We start from the raw sequence: 20,500 nt of genomic DNA on the forward strand, positions 1-20,500 counted from the left end.
GCTATTTCTAAGATAAAAACACAAGTCTAAGATAAACTTACATGTAGAGCAAGACAGTGCTGAGTTGGATGGTCAAGACAAAAATGCTTAATGCTCTCTGATTCTGTCTGTTTTTAAAATCATATTCCTGGTTCACATTACATCATTCTTCACACTTCCCTGGGTTCCCAGGCTAACTGGCTACATTCTTTAATAAGCACACACCAGGTCAGGAAGCAAAGCCATTAAGGACATTTATGCATGCACATTCTGACCATTAAATCTGGTCTTAAAACAATAGCAGAAATTCCTTCATTTAGACCGTCTGGAGCCATGTTTACATCAAAGGGTCACAACATGCTTTATTTGGTCAGTAGAGTGCACTGTTGTTACATTTTTTCAGTTCCACATGTAACACTATTTTTTACCATTTAAGACAACAAGCCTGTGGTGAGCATTAATATTTACAGATGACAGAATTATCTCCAAAATTCTATCTAGCTAGGCTGGCAGCCTTCACAAGGTCTACCATAATCAGAAATATTTTACCACCAGTCATAACATATCTTTTTACAGTCAATCTGTTTACCTGCATTTGTTTTCTGCCAGTTGAACACATTTTTATTCTCCAGTGACTACCTGTGCCTGTTTGCTCTGACTGCTATTGCAGTTGCAGATGTGTCCCGTTGGGGATTTTGTTTTTTTTTTACTTTTTTGTGCTCTTTGGGGTTAATGTCATCCAGGAAGAGTAAATGCCAGTGTGGGGGTCTGATTCCCCACAAAGACCGCCAAGTTGTGTCTTTTTTGTCTAGGAGCTTCTCATGACCACACGTCTTGTTCTATTTGTCAGGTGTTCATTCTGAAAACCCTTCACAGTAGACTTTTTTCCCCTTTCCTTGTATCTTGAGAATAGTATGTTAAGCTTCTCGCTAAAGATACAATGGAAGGAGTCCCCTCCCCCCAGCCGAGGGTTAGCTATTAGAGATGAAGAAGGTGAAAAAGGTATAACTGGAATGTTCCACTGTCCGGCCTCTGCCAAATGTTTCTCCCAAGGTCGTTACAAACCTGGAAGCTCTTCCAGCTGTGATGTTGAATTTCTCTGCCGCTACCATATCAAAGGCCTGTGAGGGTCCAGCTTGCAGCTTGACCGAAGAGGCTTTGCAGGCATCCATCTCAGTTGTTCAGAAGGAACCATAGCTGATTTTTTTCCGAATGGCCTAAGGGAATCCCTCAGTTTTTGGTTGAGGAAGAAGCTCCTACTGTGGTTCCCGACTACTGTCCTAAGTCTGAGCCTTCTCAGCTTTCTGGAGTGGATGTTCCCTTAAAAATGAAACAAAAAATTAAACACTTCTTCTGCTGCTAGGGATCCACAAAGTGAGTGGCAGGCCTTCACTCAGGGGCTATTAGCTGCTTTAATGGCCTTAATGCCGCCTCAAGGGGTTTTGAGTCATGCTCCTCCTTGGTCCTCTTCTCCCCTTAAAATGCCTAGAGAACAGGATTCTTCTGAGGATGAGTCGGATTTGGATAATGAATCCCTGACTTAGTCTAGTCAGATTCCTTCTGTTTTAGACTTTGGGTCAGAGTAGGAGGAGTCTGTAGTCTAGATGTTCCTAGGATTGCTAGGATGATAGAATACTTGAAGTGGGATTCTTCTCAAGTGTCTTATATTTAGAAGAGTTATTATGAGTTGCTTCAGGTAGATACCCTTAAACCATCTGCAGTTCCTCCTGTGTGTTGGCTGTCTTGTTAGACACTTTCATTGCTGCTTCCAAATCCCTTGATTCTCAGCCTCCTGCTCATAAGAAACCTTTTCTATAAGGTTCCTGAGGATTGTCAGATTTTGTTTGTGTCCTTCTGCTGATCCTGCTTCGGTGTCACTCTCTTCTGACAAACGCTCAAAGCTCTTGTCCTCTCCCAAACTTTTACCTATTGATAAGGATGATAGGGCAGTGGAGAAGATTGTTAAGAAGGTTTACACTGCTTCTACCTTAAGGCTATTAATTATCAGACCTACATGATCAGGTGTGCTCTGGTCTTGATTGCTCAGGCTTGTCAGGTTATTTCTGACCTCCCTGATTCTGAAGGCAAATCTTCTGCCTTATCTGTTTTAAGTTCTACTTCTCAAGTGGCTCACCACTCTATAATGTGTAGCTGTTGATGCCTCTTCCGGGACTGCAGTTTGTGGGTATGTCATGAGGCATTCTTGGCTTCATCTCCAGTCTTTGCCTGAGGACATTAAAGCCAAGTTGTTATATGCTGCTTTGGATAATAAATATTTGTTTGGCCTGCTGTTGCTGCTGGTGACCTGTTTAAGTCTGTTCAAGAGAAAGGCAAAGTTTTGCAGGACCTGAAACATATTTTTGTCTCACGTATCCCTAAGTTCCAGAGGAATTATCCTTCTAGATCTGCTTTTGTCTGCAGTCAACCCTGACAGATGTCCAAGAGCAGGAAGGGTGGTAGGTGGGCCTCCTCTGCTAAGGCTTCTCCTGTGGCCCTGAAGCTTTCTTTATCTGATAAGCCTGTTTCTCTTTGACAAGTTGCCCCCCCCCCCCCCACGACCAGATTCCTTTGTCCCTTTGGCCTTCCCTTTGGCTTCCAAATTGGCTTCTTATCACTTCAGGGTCTTGTTTTTTTCTGTCATCAATCAGGGTTGCTTTGTGATATGGAAGTCTAGGCTTCCTTTTTCTGGGACTCCTTAACCTTCTCTGGATAACTTTCTCATTTCCTCAAGATCCTAGGGTCTATGGTGAACCAAGGAACCATTTAACCTGTTCCCCTTCCCAAGTAGAAAAGGGTTTTTATTCCAGGATGTTCCTGATTCCTTGAAAGGAGTCCACTTGGAGACCTATTCTAGATCTCTCCATGCTCAACACCTTTCTCAGGGTTCCCTCCTTTCAGATGCTTACTCTTCAAACCCTCTTTCAGCTTTTACTACTCCAGGGTTTTCTAGTGTCTTTGAATCTGAAGGATGCTTTTCTTAAATATCCATATTCACCATCTTTTCAGGAAGTTTTTAAATTTTTCCATTTCTTCCATTCATTTTCAGTTCTCTGCTTTGCTCTTTGGCCTCTCTACTGCCCAAGGGTATTCATAAACTGCCTAGCTCCTGTTATTGCTTTCTGCAGGTTCCAAGGCATTCAAATTTTTCCTTACCTAGATGTCCTGTTGCTTCAAGCACTTTCTCCCAGTCACCTATTACCGGATCTGGAGTTTACCTTCTCTCTCTCTCTTCTTCAAAGTCTGGGGTTCACTGTCAATTTCCAAAAGTCTGTTCTGACTCCCTCTCAGGACCATATGTATCTGGGATGCAGGATTCAGACTGTGCCATTGTTGGTTTCTCTTCCACCTTCAAAAGTTTTGTCATTGGCATCCTTCTTTCAGTCTCTTCGTCTTCTGACTGCCATTCCAGCCAGAGAGTTTCTTCAGGCCCTGGGATTCATGGCCTGTTGTAGTCCAATGTTCCCTCTTACCAGACTGCATATGCAGACGTGTTAGTGATCCCTCAAGTCGGTTTGACTGCAGCATTGCCACCCTCTGGATTTCAGTGTACCTCTCCTTCTTTGTCTAAATAAGGAATTCAAGTGGTGGAGTCAACGGTTTGCTGTCAAAGCAGGCCTACCCTTTCATCCTCCTGTCCCTTCTCAAGAATTTTTCACCAATGGCTCAGACATGGGATGAGAGGCTTCATGTGGTCGCCTGAAATTTCAGGGTCTCTGGTCCCCCATCAGAAGTCAGACCATATCAACAACAAAGACTTGAGACCTCTGATTCTGGCCCTTCAAGCTTTTCATCCCATTTTCTGTCCAGGCCCCTTGAAGGTGTACATGTACAATACTACAGTGATGTGGTATGTCAGCAAGTGGGGAGGCACAAAATCTTACCTCCTGTGCAGAATGGCTCTTCAGGCTTGGGAGATGTCTCTCAGTTATCATCTGACTCTTTAGGCAGTATACATTCCTTCAGTGCATAATTCAGTGGCAGACTGTCTGAGCAGGTCTTAAACACATGCTCACGAATGGATGCTTCACAGAGATGTGTTTCTGGACATTGTTCATTGGTTGGGTTTCCTCAAGTAGATCTTTTTGCCTCCTGTCTAAACAGGCGTCTTCCTCTTTTCTGTTCCAGAATGCCAGGCCATCTGGAATGGAAGACAGATGTTCTTTCTTTTCCTTGGAAGGGGATGCTTCTTTATGCTTTCCCTCCTCTTCCTGTACTTCCAAGAATCCTGCAGAAGATTTAGCTGGACTCCCCAAAAATCTTGCTAGTGACTGCTTTTTGGCCTAGACAGCACCAGTTCCCCCTCTTAATGCATCTGGCAAGGGGCAATCACCACAAGTTACCTGACCTGTTGGACCTCCAGACACAGGACAAGGGGTCTCTCATCCATCCTGAATTGTCCTCTCTTCTACTGACATGGTGGGTGATAGGGTTTTGATCCCTTTCAGGCACCTCTTTTTTGAGGAATTGCTTAGGGTTTTGCAGGAGGTAAGGAAACCCTCAGCTAGGAAATCTTGTATGGCCAAATGGAAATGATTTTCTGTGTCGTGCCATGCTCATAACAAGGACTCTTTTTCAGTTAGGGTCCCTTTGGTCCTCTCTTATTTATGTGAGTTGTTTCAGTCTGGCTTGGTCTATTCTTCCTTGAAGGCCCATTTCTCAGCCATTTCTGCTTGTTTGCCCTTGAATCCTCCCTTGTCTTCTCATTTTGAGATCAAACAATTTGTTTCAATATTTATCAGACATACACACCTCAAGGCTGGTCAGACAATATGACTCACAGGGGACACTCCAGGTGCAGTTAACTGTTGACAAAGCACCTATTCAAATTATGGCTAGCTACAGACCCCCAACCATGACTCAGGGCACACACTCCACCATTTTGGACTTACTTGAATCCATCAAGATTCAACCCTCTACCCTGATCCTGGGCAAGTTTGACTACCCAACCAATGAGTGGAAGATCTATTCTAGCCCAAACAAGAATGCCCAGAGATTCCTTGACTTCGTCAATTGCAATGCATTGGATCAGCTGGTTGATACCCCAAGAGAGGTGAAAATGTCCTGGACCTGGTTCTAACCAACAGGAGTAGCCGCAGTAGTCCCCCTACAGTGTCATCCTCCTTGGTAAGATCCGACCATAAAGCGATCGTTTTCAAAGTCACCATTTCCCTTGACCCCCCCCCCCCTCTTGTCATGGTCAAACAAAAATACTTTTCCAAAGCTGACTACAACCTCCTGAGAGCATGTATAAGCAGTTTCACAACCACCGTCCCTTCAGTTGGAACTAGCGCTGATGTCCAAGCCTACACCAAAAAAACTCTATGAGCACCTACATAGCTGCATTTACACAACAGGATTTGAAAAAGGTATTATACCGAAAGCGCTTATCCGGTTTATGAGCCAGTGTGTTTATTTTATTTTATCTTATCATCATATATTTTATTAAAGTTTTCAAGTTTCAAGTGTTTTTAAGTGGATTTGGTGGCAGAACCATTTGTTTTTGGACTCCTCAGTACCTAACAGGACTAAATCATCTTCTTCAAGGAAGAGTAAACCTGTCTGGTGAACAGCAGAAATAGACAGACTCTATAATAAAAGGAAAAAAATTGCTGTCCAGGACCAAGAAGGCGCAGGTGCCAAGTTGAACCTTTGTCTGAACAAGCAAATAAGGTCAATGGTGAAATCCTGTAAGACTAACTTCGAGACCATATTGGCAACATCCACTAAGGACTATCACAAGGCCTTCTTCACATATGTCCGCAGTCTCAAATGTAACACCCAAATCTGCCCACAACTGCTGGTTAAGAACACCACATACACAAATGCTGTAGATATAGGCAATCTGCTGGCAGACAGGTTCAGTGAAATCTTAACACCCCTATCCCCTCATCAGTAAACCAGGACATCCCCAGCACCTGTCCCCTTCCCCTCATCACAAGGGAGTAGGTATTTAATGCCCTGTCAAATGCAAAAAATACAGCCTCCATGGGACGCGACAACATCCCTGGCTGCATCCTACATGAACTCAGGCACAAGCTCTCAGCACCATTAGGCACGCTATTCAACCAAAGTCTGAGCACCGGCTTCATCCCAGCCGAATGGAGGAGATCCACTTTCATCCCTGTCCACAACAGTGGAGCGTCCACCGACCCAGGCAATTATAGGTCCTTCAACCTAACTAGCCTGATCTGAAAGGCCATGGAATGCATTATTATGGACCTTATAAACAAGGACATTGGCATCCTCCAAACACTTGACCCCACACAGTTTGGTTTTGTTAATGGGAGATCATGCCTGTTAAACTTAGTCAACGTCTTTGAAACTTCTTTGAAACAGTCACCAAAGCTATGGATGAGGGGAAGATGATGCACACTGGCTACCTTGACCTAGCCAAAGCCTTCAACACTTTCCCCCCGGGCATAATAGATAAGCTCTCTCAGCTAGGCATCAACCTGTATGTTATCAGGTGGGTAGCTAACTGCTCACTGACAGAACCAACTCAGTCAAAATAGGGGAAACCACCTCTAGTAGTAGACCCGTAACGAGTGGCATACCCCAAAGTTCGGTCCTGGGGCCTCTACTGTTTGGGATATGCTTTTCTGAGGTGCAAGCCAAAACCAGTGTTCTGTGGATGACCAAGTTTGCAGATGACTGCAAGCTGGGCGGTGTCTTAAATTCCCGTAATGATGTGAACATCCTACAAGAGGGCTTTATCCAAACTAATGACTGGTGCCAGAAACACAGCCTCAAACTGAATGCCAAAAAATGCATCATCATCCCCTTTGGGTAAAATGACACCCCCACTAATTATCACATTAATAACAATGTACTAAGCACGCAATCAGTTGTGCGGGACTTGGGCACCTAGGTTGATACCAGCCTGACTTTTGACCACCATGTTGCCTCCGTTATACAGAAGGCTTTCTACTTGGCCCATCTCATAAGTAAGGGTATTTCATCCAGGAACAAGGAGGTCATAACATCTCTGTACTCCTCCCTTATCAGACCCATTATCGAGTACAGTGCCCCCTTTGGTACATACTTTACCATGCACATGCAGCAGCTGGAGAGACCACAGAGGTTCCTGACTAGGAAAATCCAGAGTCTCAAACATCTGTCCTATACAGATAGGCTGAAAGCCCTGTCCCTCTACCCATCTCGTACAGACTGCTCAGAGTTGACGTGTGTCTGGCATACAAGACTGGCTCAGACCCAACCTTGTTGGAGTTGCTGCAACCCGCACACAAGGCCTCAAACTGATCTGTGACATTACTAGAACTTGTTGGAGGGATAGATTTGTGTTCCAAAGACTCCCCCATCTGTGGAAGTCTCCCTCTGCATGTCAAGTAGAGTACATCACTAGCTTTCTTTAGAAGGAACCTGGACGACTGGATGGGAAACAGAAAATACATCACTGGGTCCCCACCTGTGTCCCTGCTGGACAAGGGAAACAGGTACTGACTTTGTGAGAACATGGGTGAAATTCTTGGCTAGGCTTATAAGGGACTCCAGGCTAATAGCCTAGTATCGTCCTATGAACCTATAAAGGTGTTCAGCATCTTAGATATCCAAAGAAACCTACTCCCCCTCCTTGGGACCTTAATTTTGTTCTGGAAAAATTGACTCAAGCTTCTTTTGAGCATGCAGATTCTGCTTCTTTGCACCACTATACCTGGAAGACTGTTTTGTTGTTGACTCTTCTGCTTTCTGAGCTGCAGGCCCATATGGCCATTCCTCCTTTTTTGTTTTTTCACAGGGACATGTGACCCTTCATACTAGTTCTTCTTTTATGCCTAGGGAGTAAATTAGTTATCCTTGAATCAGTCAGTACAACTCCCTTCCTTTTTATCTTCTCCTCAGTCTACAAGTGATAGGATCTTGCATATCTTGGACTTGCACAAACAGCTCAGGTACTATTTGGATAAAAGTAAGGCCATTAGTTAAGTCTGACCAGCTTTTTCATCCCAGGACATTGGGTTTAGTTGTTTCTAAGCAAACTATCTTCTGCTGTATGTCTATGGCCATTTCTTTGTCTGCTTCTGTTAGAACTCATTCCGCTAAGGTTGTTTCCTCTTCTGGTGCTTTCTTCAAGGGGTTGGACACCAGCTCCATCCTCGTAGCTTCTACTTGGATTTCAGTGCATACCTTTACTAGGCATTATAAGTTGGATATGGTTTCTAGGACCAGAGCAGAGTTTGCTGAAACTATTTTGTATGAGTTTGTTGAGGGCTCTCTTCAGCTTTCCAGCTCCCATTCTGTTTCTTGAGCTTTTTTACTCTTCCTAAAGTAAAGAATACTGCAACAGTGGTATAGAAGGATCTAGTACAGTTATGAAAAATCTTACCATAACAGTGGATGTCCTTCTCTTCGTTGTTTCAGTATTCTGTCCCTCCCTCCAACACCCTCTTGTTTGTTCTGTTTTTTGTTTTAGATTCCCTACTGACTGAGGGTCTCCCCTTTTATTTCTGTATTTTCTCCTTCTGGATGTGCATGTACAGCTCTGTCTTGTGGAGACTGTTCTCTGCTAGGGTATATAAGTTCTGGGTAGCTGCTTCTGTATGTCACTGTTGTGCCCTGCATCCTGTGTGGGGAGCATATGTGTGACGTACAGCACATACAAGATCATAAGGCTTTGGTATACTGGCTGAACATCAGGGTGCCCTGGGTGGGAGATCCGTAAAGTAAAGAATACTGCAACAGTGAAGAATAGGACATCTGCTGTTATGATAAGATTTTACACAACTGTACTTTTGGAGATGACTGAGTGGAATAGATTTACACTCTGTATGTGTACAGCCCTGCTGGCTGTTGTCATCACCTTCTCTACTGGTTTTTGGAATTATGAAATGTGTGATGTTTTCTGTATTTAAGAAAGTTGTTTACATGTAGGGGCAAACTCGATCTGAAGAAAGGGAGTAGAATGCAGAGAATTATGGGTAGAGTAGGTGTGAGATCCCTGGTGCTTTAAAAGCTTCCAAGTCAGTGCCAAGGTCGGATCCCATCAGATCCGACAACCCATATGTTGAACCAGATGAAATCGGACAACATGGCTGCATCGTTATGGTAAGTACATTGCTTTCATATCTTTAATGTTTGTAATTTCATATCCACTGGTGTATGCTTTGTGTTTGTCATAGTTTTTGATGTGGTGCTTTTTTCCCCAGGCATCCATTGAAAATGAGCTTTAGCTCAGTTGGACTGTCTTGGTTAATAAATGATTATAAATAAGGGAAGGTTGCTGAGAGCAGAGTTTGACATAACTTGGAAGACAAGGTACAGATTACTTTGCTGGAATCTATAGGCCACAGAAAATAAGTACATGTTTTTTAGTGTATCTGAAGAAGAGCAGTTTTCTTTAAATTTTGAATTATTTTGATTTTACAGTTGGGAGGTTTGTCTAGAGCAATACATGCCATGTGGAGCATTGTTTGCTATGATGGGCCAATGTGGGCAGTGTAAGGGGGGAATAAAGGGGATAAGAATCCACAACAAATGAGAGAAGAGAGATTTTCTAACATTAATGAAATATGCTGTTTTAAGAAAATCTTATTTTCTGTTTTAAATTCCTATATCTCAGATTGTAGTGACAAGTCTTAAGGTGAATTCTCCTATGTTATAGTATGCAGCAGAACTTGTTTTACCAAAGGTGACTACTGTATATCTTTATGTTTACTGTGAAATTGTTTTTATAGCACCAGTTTGTAATGGGGTCCAGAGTGAATCTGAAGGGAGAGTTTAGGGTGGTTTTTAACTTGCAGTTGTCTGTGAATTTAATTAGCTTAAGGGTACTTCACAGAGACAGATTTCAAAAAGGAGGGACCTTAGGGAGAACTTTAAATCATTTTGAGTTTTGGAGAGGATAACATGTATTCCAATCAAATATGTTTTTGTTTGATAGCTGGTTAGCAGTCTAGCAAACTACAAAGGGACTGATATTTAGATGGGCTTATTTATGATGCCACCATAGGTAATGGTATCAAATGCTTTGGCCAAGCCCAGATAAGTAGTTTGGACAGGAAGTCTTTCATCTAGAGCTTTAGAGACTTTTTGAAGAATCTAACAAGATTAACAAGGCACGATATATTCTTGATAAAGCCAATCTGCAAAGGGTTTAGAGTCTGCAGATCTTGTATGATCTTAACTGATTAGTTCTACAACAATTCATTTCATAGCTTTATGGACTTGTAGTTACTTGCACTGATGGGAGGACTGCTTTTGTGGAGGTGGATGAATATGGCATTGCTTCATTGTTCAGGTACCTATTGTGTTGAGAGATTTCCATTGAAGATGTTTAGGGGAGGTTTGGCTAGCTGATGCCTTATCCTTACCAGTATTTATTTATTTATTTATATTTGTTGACCGGGAGTGTCCGACTGGACGTAGGTCCATTTTCAGCAGAGGCCCGGGGAGAAAAGCTCCACAGTTAAAATAAACAGACAGTAGTTACATTGGATTACATAGCGATTAACAATTTACATAGCAATTACTTACAACATATTTACAGATGAAGAACATAGTACATCAGTAGACAACTAAACAGGTATGTTATTTGGCCCCAAATAGGTGTAATTTATTTGTTTTGAAGAAAGCGGTTAATGATGGGATTGGCCTGAGTTGGTGTGGAAACAGAGGGCATAGTAAGAGTGAAATTAGAGCTAAATGTACTAGACGATACGTTAGGTATAGATTGTAGTAATACCTTTTATAGTTCAGTGCGTGGCAGGATATTTTTGCAGTCACTGGTGATTCACCTGATTCACCATGTTATATTTCAGCATGCTTTAGAAGGAACATTTAAAAATGAAAGCCTTTCAGTTACGGCATATGGGTATTCATAACATGCAATTATTGTGTTAGTAATCTGTAACATTGTTACTTCCCTAAATGCAAGTTTTCTGGTGAGACCTTCAATGGTCCAGTTACTTTTTTATGTGCAGTGTTCTAATTATTGTTTTATGTTTTTGCAATTTATATTATTAGCTTTGTTTTGGGGCATTTATGTCTTAATTTATAGTTTCCCCTTATTTCACTTGTGACAAGATCTTAAGAAGCAGTGTTTAATTGTGAAATTATTTATTGGCATATTTGCATTTTGCAACAGGTTTCAAAAATTATCATGGGTAACATGGAGCCGGAAGCACTGCATTATGCTGACCATCAGGGCATTAAGAGGTAAGGAAAACAGGAAACAAATTAAAGCTCCTTGATCTGATGTTGTCAGTTTTCATTTTATCCTCAACAAATAGGTCCGGTTCCGAATATCGAAACCAACTCATCTGTTAGTACAGCTCGCACTGCCAGAAAGCTTTCGAGCTTTACCCTTACCCAGAATGCTCCTTTCCCAATTACCCAAGATCTCATGTGCTGCTTTCCCTGACAGACACGTTTCCCATCCCTGTCGAGCTAAATAAACTTTAAAATATAGTTTTTCTGTTTTTTTCATTTTTCCTAGTAATTCCTTTTGCTAGTCACTTTCATTTGAAACCCTACCCACTGTTATTTCCGTTTTGTTTGAACTTCTCCTCTCCCTTTCTTTCCTTATTTACACTTGTAATCTCGTTAGACTTTACCTTCTCTTAATTCTCTTTCTGTAAAAAAAACAAATTAAAAAAAAAATAAAAAATAAAGCTTTACTGTTTATTATTATTTGGTAGTGAGTGTTTCTGTTGTGAGGCTTTTCTTCTGCATGAGGGTGTGTACGACTGGCTTTTTTCGACATTACTGACACATTCTTTTTGTTAGTTTCCATGGCAGGTAAACCAAAGGTCCAATCTGGTTTTAAATGATGCCAGAAATGCGAACACAAAATACCAATGTTGGATAATCACCAGTTGTGTGTCTATTGCCTGGGCCTTGTTCATCTGTAAGAAGACTGTTTCATGTGTCATGGATTCAGACACAGGACATCTGTGGAAAGGAAAATAAACTAATTTTGAAAAGTATGATACCCTCAGCCTTCAGCGAAGCTATATCTGTCTCAGACAAAACAAGGAGCAAGATTGATGTGTCTTCCCCTTCTTCTTCAGTCATCATCCGCACAAATTTTGGGCAAGCCTAAGAAAAGAAGTCTGTTAGTGCCTTGTACACCTTCAGCACTTCCTCTAAAAAGATCAAAGTCTTCAGTTCCCTTAGTATCCTTGGAACTGACTGCCTCCATACCTAAATCTCCGGCACCGAAGGTCCTATGTAACTGAGTGTAGCTGTGCAGTTTAAATCCTCGGCATTGAAACTATCGGTGCAGACATCTACCTTGCTGCCAACTTCTTAGGCACTGAGTTTGCAATCTGAGGAACCAAGCATTCTTTCTTCACCTTTCTTGGAGAGACCAAAATCACCATCCACCATGTCTGTGAGTTCCACCAAAAGTTTAACTGAAGATGACATGGAGAGGCTGTTGAGTAAGATACCCTGGGCGAGAGGATTGTCTTTTACCTCCACAACTCCAGCTCCACCAGATGTTAGAGCCGAACCTTCCTTCACTTCTCCAATTTTTCCTCCTCTGTCATCTGAAGCATTAGAGTCTTTGGCTCCGAGCCTCATGGTGCCAAATGCATTGGCTCTGAAGTTATTCATGCCTTTGGAACCGGTTCTCGCTCTGAGATCTATGGTCCATTTGGATCCGGAGACCTCTTGAGGTCGAGTCTGTCCTGTTGGATCCGAGGAGCAGGAGTTGACTTGTATTTTATTCAGCGTCTTCTTTGCACCTTGGGGCATCAGCATGGATCATCTCCACTCCTGCTTCTGTCTCAGGGGCTGTTTCTTTGGACTGTGGAGAGACCACGGTTCGAAGAGAGTCTTTCTCAGTTACAGGCTCCCTTCCCTCTTTAGGGGGGGGGGCAGCTTTCAAGGTGATGGAGAGAGCTCTGACCTCCATAAACAGTCAACCCCTTCCATCTCAGAGCAAGTATCCCTTTCTTCCTCAGGCCTAGATATTCAACCTGCACTTCCAGTGGGTCAGCAGTCAGATGCCGAAACCTTAGGAATCCCAGATAACAATTGTTTCCTCTTCTGATACCTCTCCAGACCACCCCACTGAGGAAGTCCCTAAGAATAGAAAATGTAAGAGGAAACACTTGGATTCCCTGGAGAGACTGATCACTGAAGACACCGACTTTAAGGAAGGAGAGGGTTCCCCAAGGTCATCCCCCTGATGATGTCTTCTTGGAAGACATCCTGGAAATATTGAAGCAGAGGGGTGACTGGAAGTCCCAAAATCTTTCTTCTGAGAAGTCAGTGTATCTGCAGGCTTTCAGCACCCAACCATCTACCTCTTGGGTGGCTTCGCCTTCTGACGAGCTCATCCAGTTGATCTCTCAGCGGGTGTGGAAGTCCCCTGATACTAACTACTAACCTATCTACAGGAGACCTAATAAAATTATGTCCGCTCCCAAAGACAAACAGTTCTGGGCTAAAGGGGTTAGCTGTGGATGCCATGGTCATGGCGGCAGCCACAAAGAGTCTCGAGTGATTGATAGATTTGAGAAGTGGGTCTACGCATCATCAACCATTGCCTTAAGGTCTTTGAATTTATTTTGCACACTTCACCGGACTTCAAAGGAATCTGGTTAAGGAGTTATCAGCCCAAAGGTTGCTTCACGGTTGGCTACCCTGGAGTCTGTGTCTATCTCATCCATGAGGCTTACTGCTCATGCAGCCGAAGGGACCACCAGAGCAGCAGGTTTAGGCATTGCCATTAGGAGACACATCTGGATGCATCTGTATGATTTTGCAGAGCCATTTAAGTCTTCATTCATTAGTGCATCCTTTGACGGATCATCCCTTTTTTGGCCCAAAAGTTAAAGAAACTCTATTCAGATATGGGGAAGATGGAAAGACCATTTCTGCTGTGGGTATACATTTTCCCTCTCCCTGACAATCCCAAGGAACCAGAAAGGCAGTGGAAAGATGTAGTACAGAAAGTCCCAAGGGCCTTTTCAGGACACATGTGGAGGTAGTTGCCTTAGGGGCAGAAGGGGGAACTTTAATGGAAGACACCATCCACAAGGCAGAGGTGTCCCACAGAATCAGAGTTTCAAGGATTCTTTCCCAGGAAACTCTACCAGCACTCCTGAGCAGAAGCCCGATTTTCTTCCTCTGGAGGCAGTCAAGGGACACTTACCTCTGCACCAAAACACCTGGCTATAAATAACTTCTGATACATGGGTGCAGGGGATCATTTCCAGAGGCTGTTTAATTCCCGATCTGAAGTTGTTAACTTCATTTAATCAGCAACCTGTGGGTATCGGATCTGACCTCGGACCCGAGCCGGCAGCTTTCCAAGCTAAAGATCCAAGCTCTCAGCTCCTCCCCTTACCCACAACACCCTGCTACCTCCCTCCAGTCCCCAGATATCATTTGCCGTGGCTTCTGAAGCATTAGGGACGAGCTCTTAGCATTTTAGGTGAGGATATCAGGTGTACTTTTCTTAGATAAATAGTTTTTTTCTGTGTGTGTGTGTGTGTGTGTGTGTGTGTGTGTGTGTGTGTGTGTGTAGTAAGCCCATAGTTTAGTTAAACCATGTTTTTTGTTATTTTTTGTGGTAAATTAGTATTTTTCCCTTCCCCTTACTGTGTGTCAGGGTGTGTGCTGTGTGTGATGGCCAAGGGCCCTAAGGCCATTTTTTCTAAATGTGCTGAATGTGGTCATAAGCTGTCCCCAGCGGATGGCCACACTCAGTGCGTTCTTTGCCTTGGGGTAGACCACTTAATATCGGACTGCCAGATTTGTGCAGCCTTTAACCCCCGGGCTCTGAGGGACAGGAGAAACAAGCTAATCCTGGTGGGACTCTTGCCCCCGGATTCTTCTTCCTCCTCTCCCTCAGTGATGCCAGTCGCGGCTGCGACTGTCCAGCCTTCAGCTCCCCCTCCCCTGGCTGGGACTCAACCTGCCGCTGTTTCCCAGGGAGAGAGGGACTCTTGCAGTAAAGAGAAGACATAGAGAGAAGGAGAGGGATAGATACAAAAGTCATAAGCGGCAGGCCGAATCAGTTCCTTCGGCTCCGCCAGCTAAATTGACTTGTTCCCCTGTGAGGGTTTCCAGATCTTCCCCTCTCGGCTCTGTTCTCCACGCTTCTCTCCGGAGCTGAAGGAGGAGTCCCGGTCACCTTTGAGGTCGTCTAGGTGGCCTTCCCGACCTGCCTCGACGACTTCTTCCAGGTCTACCAGGAGTCTGTCCGACGCAGATATGGACCGGATGATGCATTGATTCCTGCAGGCCCAGATGCAGATGGGAGTGCTCCTGCCCCCCCCCCCTCCAGGTGGGAACTCGGCCCCTTTCTTTGCACCCATTGCTCCTTCTCCGATCCACTATCGGGTTTCAGAGCCATCGGATCAGAGTCATCTCAGAGCCGGGGAGTCGTCACCGATAGTAGTTGCTACTTTGACGCCGGCCTTACCCTCGAGTTTATCGGGTCATCTTTTGGATCCGAGCTCTCAGGGCCGAGAGCCGGGCTTCGGATCCGCAGGGGTGAGTGTGTCTTCGGCTCCGTTGCAGTCAGAGCACACTTCCCTTTCTGGTCCAATTGCGTTGGCTCCAACACCGGTCCTCACATCGGAGCCGAGGGGACTACTCTCGGAGCCAGGGGAGAGCGGTTCACATTCGGCCTTCGACGTGGTAGAGAGGGTTCTGTCGAGGAGTTCGAAGTCCCCGGTCCGTACTGCGGATCCTCCCTTCACTCCCTCGCATATAGGCCTGTCTTCCATCGTCCGGACCCAGGGACAGCCTGTGTCTGCGCCCCAGTTGGTTCCCGTAGAGGAACAGGACCCTGTTGGTGAGCCCTCCTTAGACAGCCCCACCGAGGAGGTCCCTTACAAATGATAGTGTAAGACGAGGCACTTGGACTCCCCCGAGTCCCTCACGGAGGACATGGACTTAGGGGAAGGTTCCCCCAAGTCACCCCCAGAGGATGTCTCATTTGGAGACATTATGGAGATGCTGCGAATAAGAGGGGGTGGTCAGCCCAGAAACCTTCCTCGGATGAGTCTGTCTTTCTGGAGGCGTTCGACACAGGCCCGTCTACCTCTTGGGTGTCCCCCCCGGCTGACCCCCTGGTAGACTTGATTACTACCAGGGCTTGGAAGGAGCCGGACACTGTGGACTCAATCCCTAGGAGACCGGATAAAATTCTTAGTCCCCCTTCTGACAAACCGGCATGGAATAAAGGTTCCCCGGTAGATGCCATGGTGGTGGCGGCTGCCACCAAGAAGGAACTGGCACAAGAAAGTTCCTTGGTCCATCCTCCTGATAAGGAATCTCGGACGATGGACTGGATTGGAAAGCAGATGTTTGCTTCAGCCACCTTTTCTATAAGGGCACTGAATTATCTGGCACACGTAATTAGGCTTCATCGGGATCTGATAAAGGAATACGCTGGGTCTCCCCCACAGTCCATGGCGGCCAAGGACAAACGGACCTTCTCGGCTCGCATGGCCACTCTAAAGTCAATATCAAACACTTCTATGTGGCTTCTCTCCCATGCCACGGAGGGGGGCGGCTAGGGACAGTGGAGCAGGGGACGCTTTGTGGCACCACACCTGGCTCCGTCTTTGCGACTTTGCGGAACCCTTCAAGGCATCCTTCGAGAATGCTCCCTTTGACGGTTCTATGCTATTTGGCAAAACCGTCCGTGACACGCTACTCCAGAGCGAAAAAACTGGGAAGACGCTGTCTGCCATCGGAACCCGCTTCTCCGCTCCTCAAAGGTCCTTCTCAAGGAACCAGAGAGGACAAAAGAAGATGTGGTTCCGGAAGTCTCAGCAGTCCCATCCCGCTCTGGACCCTTCGTCCTTCAGAGGCAGAGGAGGACAAGGTGGACACCAGCCCAGAGGCAGAGGGGGGGAGGCGGGCGAAGAATTTCCAGTCGAGAGGACCCTTCTCCGACCGACCCGCCCAGCAGCCCTGAGGGTTGCCTGACTGTCCCTCTCTGGAGGCAGTCGGGGGGTGTTTTTCGGAGCATCTAGCAAGTTGGGAGTCCATTACTACAAATCGCTGGGTGCTCTGAATAATATCCAGAGGTTACTCTATCCTCTTCCTGAATCTTCCCCCGCTAATGAAGCGCCTCCCTGATGTTCCACCCAATCAGAGGGAGGCTGCAGCTTTAGAAATACGGAAGCTACTAGAAAAAAGGGCCATCCAGCATGTCCCCCCAGAGCAGTCCACATTGGGCAATTACTCCAGGTTCTTTTTGGTGCCAAAAAAGACGGGGGACTTAAAGCCAATTCTCGACCTGCCTGCTTTGAACCTGTTCATTGCCCAAGAGAAATTCTGGATGGTCACTTTACAGTCTATTCTCCCCCTCCTACAGGAGAATGACTGGATGTGCTCCATAGACCTCAAGGATGCGTACTACCACATTCTCATGGACAGATGATCCAGAAGGCTTCTCCACTTTCGGCTAGGAGCCAGTCATTATCAGTTCAGGGTTCTTCCGTTCGGCCTCACCACAGCCCCCAGGGTGTTCACCAAGGTCATGGCAGTTGTGGCAGCCCACCTGAGACTTCAGGGAATTCAGGTCTTCCCGTACCTAGACGACTAGCTCCTCACCGCCCCCACCAAGCATCTACTCTGTTCTGCCAGGAATTATTCTTTACTCTTGGCCCATAATCTAGGCATTACCATAAATTTCAAGAAGTCGTCTTTTCATCCTGTTCAAGTTTGGATTTCATAGGGGCCAGGATAAACATGCTTCAGTCCAGGGCCTTTCTGACAACAGACAGGTTATGCACCTTGTCACTCCACATAATAGCGCTGCTACAGTCCCCAGCCCCACCCACAGAATTAGTCCTGAGAGCCCTAGGATCCATGGCGGCAGCCATGAGCCTTTCACCTCTTGCTCGGTTACACATGAGAGTCCTACAATGAACCCTTCAGGTCCAATGGTACCTCCTCCTTCACCCATTGGATTCACCGATTCTCCTAAGCAGGGCTTGCAGAAACTCCCTTCTTTGGTGGCTCCATTCCCAAGAGCTCCGAGAAGGGAGACTGTTCGTAATGCCTCAACCCCAAACCATGCTGACCATGAACGCTTCTCGCCTCGGGTAGGGGGGGGGGCATTGCATGGGCAGAACCGTCCAAGGCACGTGGACCCCTGTAGAGACCGTTCTGCATATCAATGTTCTGGAGATGAGGGCGGTGCTTTTAGCGTTGCAAGCCCTTCAGGACCTTCTTCCTCCGGGGACTATTGCAATTCAGACAGACAACATGGCGGTAGTCTGGTACAACAACAAACAGGGAGGAACCAGGTCTTACCCTCTTTTTCGAGAGGTTTTGAGAGTTTGGGAATGGGCGATTACCACCAACCACTTTCTGATAGCAACACACATTCCGGGTCGGTCCAACATCCTAGCGGACAAGCTGAGTCATTCTATCCTCACACCATACGAGTGGTCTCTAAACCCCTTAGTAGCGAAACAGATCTTCCTCAGATGGAGTTAGCCTTGCTGTGATCTCTTCGCGTCTCCTTCAAATGCAAAATGCAGCAAGTTTTTCACTCTAATTCCCCCACCGGGGGAGAGTCCCAGAGACGCTCTGGTTCATGCTTGGCCGCCCGGTCTTCTTTATTCTTATCCTCCTCTTCCACTAATGACAAAATTTCTGCAGAAAGCTCATCGGTTGGGGAGCAAAATAATCCTCATAGCTCCATTCTGGCCTCGCCAAATCTGGTTCCCGTACCTGCGATCTCACATCATAGCTCCTCCTTGGGTCTTAGATCCCATTCCAGATCTGATCTCTCATCTTTCGGGATTGCAAACTCCGAACCTGGACAACCTCAGGCACACATCTTGGTTGATCCAGTTCCACTAATGGCTAGGACTCCCGGTATCTCATTTTCCGTAAAATCTATTCTGGTAGCGACGCATAAACCTTCTATCAGGAAGATCTACAAGAGTAAATGGAAGCCTTTTCCCATCTGGGCCAAACACAGGAATTTGGACCCTTTTACAGCTCCCGTTCTAGCAGTTCTTGAATTTCTGTCCCAAATTTTTCACCAAGGGGCCAGTGCTTCTACTATTAAGGTTCAGATGGCTGCGATTTCTCATTTCCACATTGGGGACAACCTTGGTACCTTAGCTTCCGCTAAGATATGCAAGACCTTTTTGAAAGGCACCTTCCTGTTAAGACCTCCGGTCAAGAATGTGGTTCCCCCATGGGACTTAACCTTAGTTCTTCAGGTGCTAACTGGTCCGCCCTTTGAACCTGCTGCTTCCGTCGATTTAAAATTCTTATCTTGGAAAACTGCCTTTCTGGTTGCAATTACATCAGCTAGAAGAGTATCTGAGTTTCAAGCCCTTTGTACAAAACCCCTGTACCTGGTCTTCCATAAGGACAGAGTTTCTCTCAGGACTAATCCTTCATTTTTGCCTAAGGTAGCCTCCGAGACCAATATCAATCAAACCATCAATTTGCCTGTTTTCTTCCCCAACTTTCAGAACAAAGGGGAATACAGACTGCACTTGTTGGATGTGCAAAGACAATTGCGATTTTATTTGCACAGGACAGCTGCTTCTCACAAATTGGAGCAGCTTTTCGTGTCCTTCGCTAAGCCGTCCTTAGGCAAGCCTATTACGAAAGTTACCTTAGCTAGATAGATATCCCACTGCATCTTAAACGCGTATACAGCTTCCGGTCGGCCAGAACCCTTGAGGGTTCATGCTCACTCTACCCATTTTATGGCTACTTCTGCAGCATTTTGGTCAAGGGTTCCCTTAGATGACATCTGCTCAGCGTCTACTTGGGCCTCTTCTCATACCTTCATTTCTCATTACAAGCTGGATCTGATATCCAGAGGTAGGGCAGCCTTTGGCTCCACAGTGCTCTGGAATATCCTTCCTTGAGGACCTCCCAGGTTTTTGGTAGCTGGGGACTCTGTCCCACAGGTTGCTGATCAAATTAAGTTAACTACTTCAGATAAAGAAGTTATGTACTCACCATAACGTTCCATCTGAGTAGGTAACTTCATTTATCAGCAGCCAACCCCCCCTCCTTCCCCCTAGCTTGTTTCGTGGTCATATTTATGACGGAATGTTTTTTCCTTCTGTCACGCATCAGGTTAGTGTTTCTCTTTCAAGTATGTTTGACTGTTGTTGGTAGATAATATGGCAAACTCAATCTGAGGACTGGAGGGAGGTAGCAGGGTATTATGGGTAAGGGGGAGGAGCTGAGAGCTCGGATCTTTAGCTTGGAAAGCTGCCGGCTCGGATCCGAGGTCGGATCCGATACCCACAGGTTGCTGACAAATGAAATTACCTACTCAGATGGAACGTTATGGTGAGTACATAACTTCTTTTTTCCCTTCCTCCCCTGTATGCAAAAAAATCCCCGATGTTCCACCCAGTCAGAGAGAATGAGCAGTTGTAGAAATACAAAAACTGCTAGAAAAAAGAGTCATCAAGGAAGTCCCACCAGTCTGGAACTTACTCAAAATTCTTTTTAGTGCCAAAAAAGATGGGACTGGAGACCAATTTTGGATCTAAATGTACCGAACAAGTCAGTTAATCAAACCAAATTCTGGATGGTCACGGTA

General features: G+C 45.4%; 1 protein-coding gene across 1 annotated transcript in view; it reads left to right on the plus strand.

Annotated features, from left to right (window-relative positions):
- The window catches only part of LOC122798602 (1-aminocyclopropane-1-carboxylate synthase-like protein 1), a 2,974,588-nt gene that overhangs the window by 506,981 nt on the left and 2,447,107 nt on the right, over positions 1-20,500 (plus strand). The window contains exon 3 of the mRNA XM_044067677.1: positions 11,081-11,151. Coding sequence (XP_043923612.1) covers positions 11,081-11,151 — 71 coding nt within the window. The remainder of the gene's footprint in view (positions 1-11,080; positions 11,152-20,500) is intronic.

This window comes from Protopterus annectens, chromosome 3.part1, assembly GCF_019279795.1.
Source record: "Protopterus annectens isolate FY-2018-M chromosome 3.part1, PAN1.0, whole genome shotgun sequence".
NCBI classification, from domain to species: Eukaryota; Metazoa; Chordata; order Ceratodontiformes; family Protopteridae; genus Protopterus; species Protopterus annectens.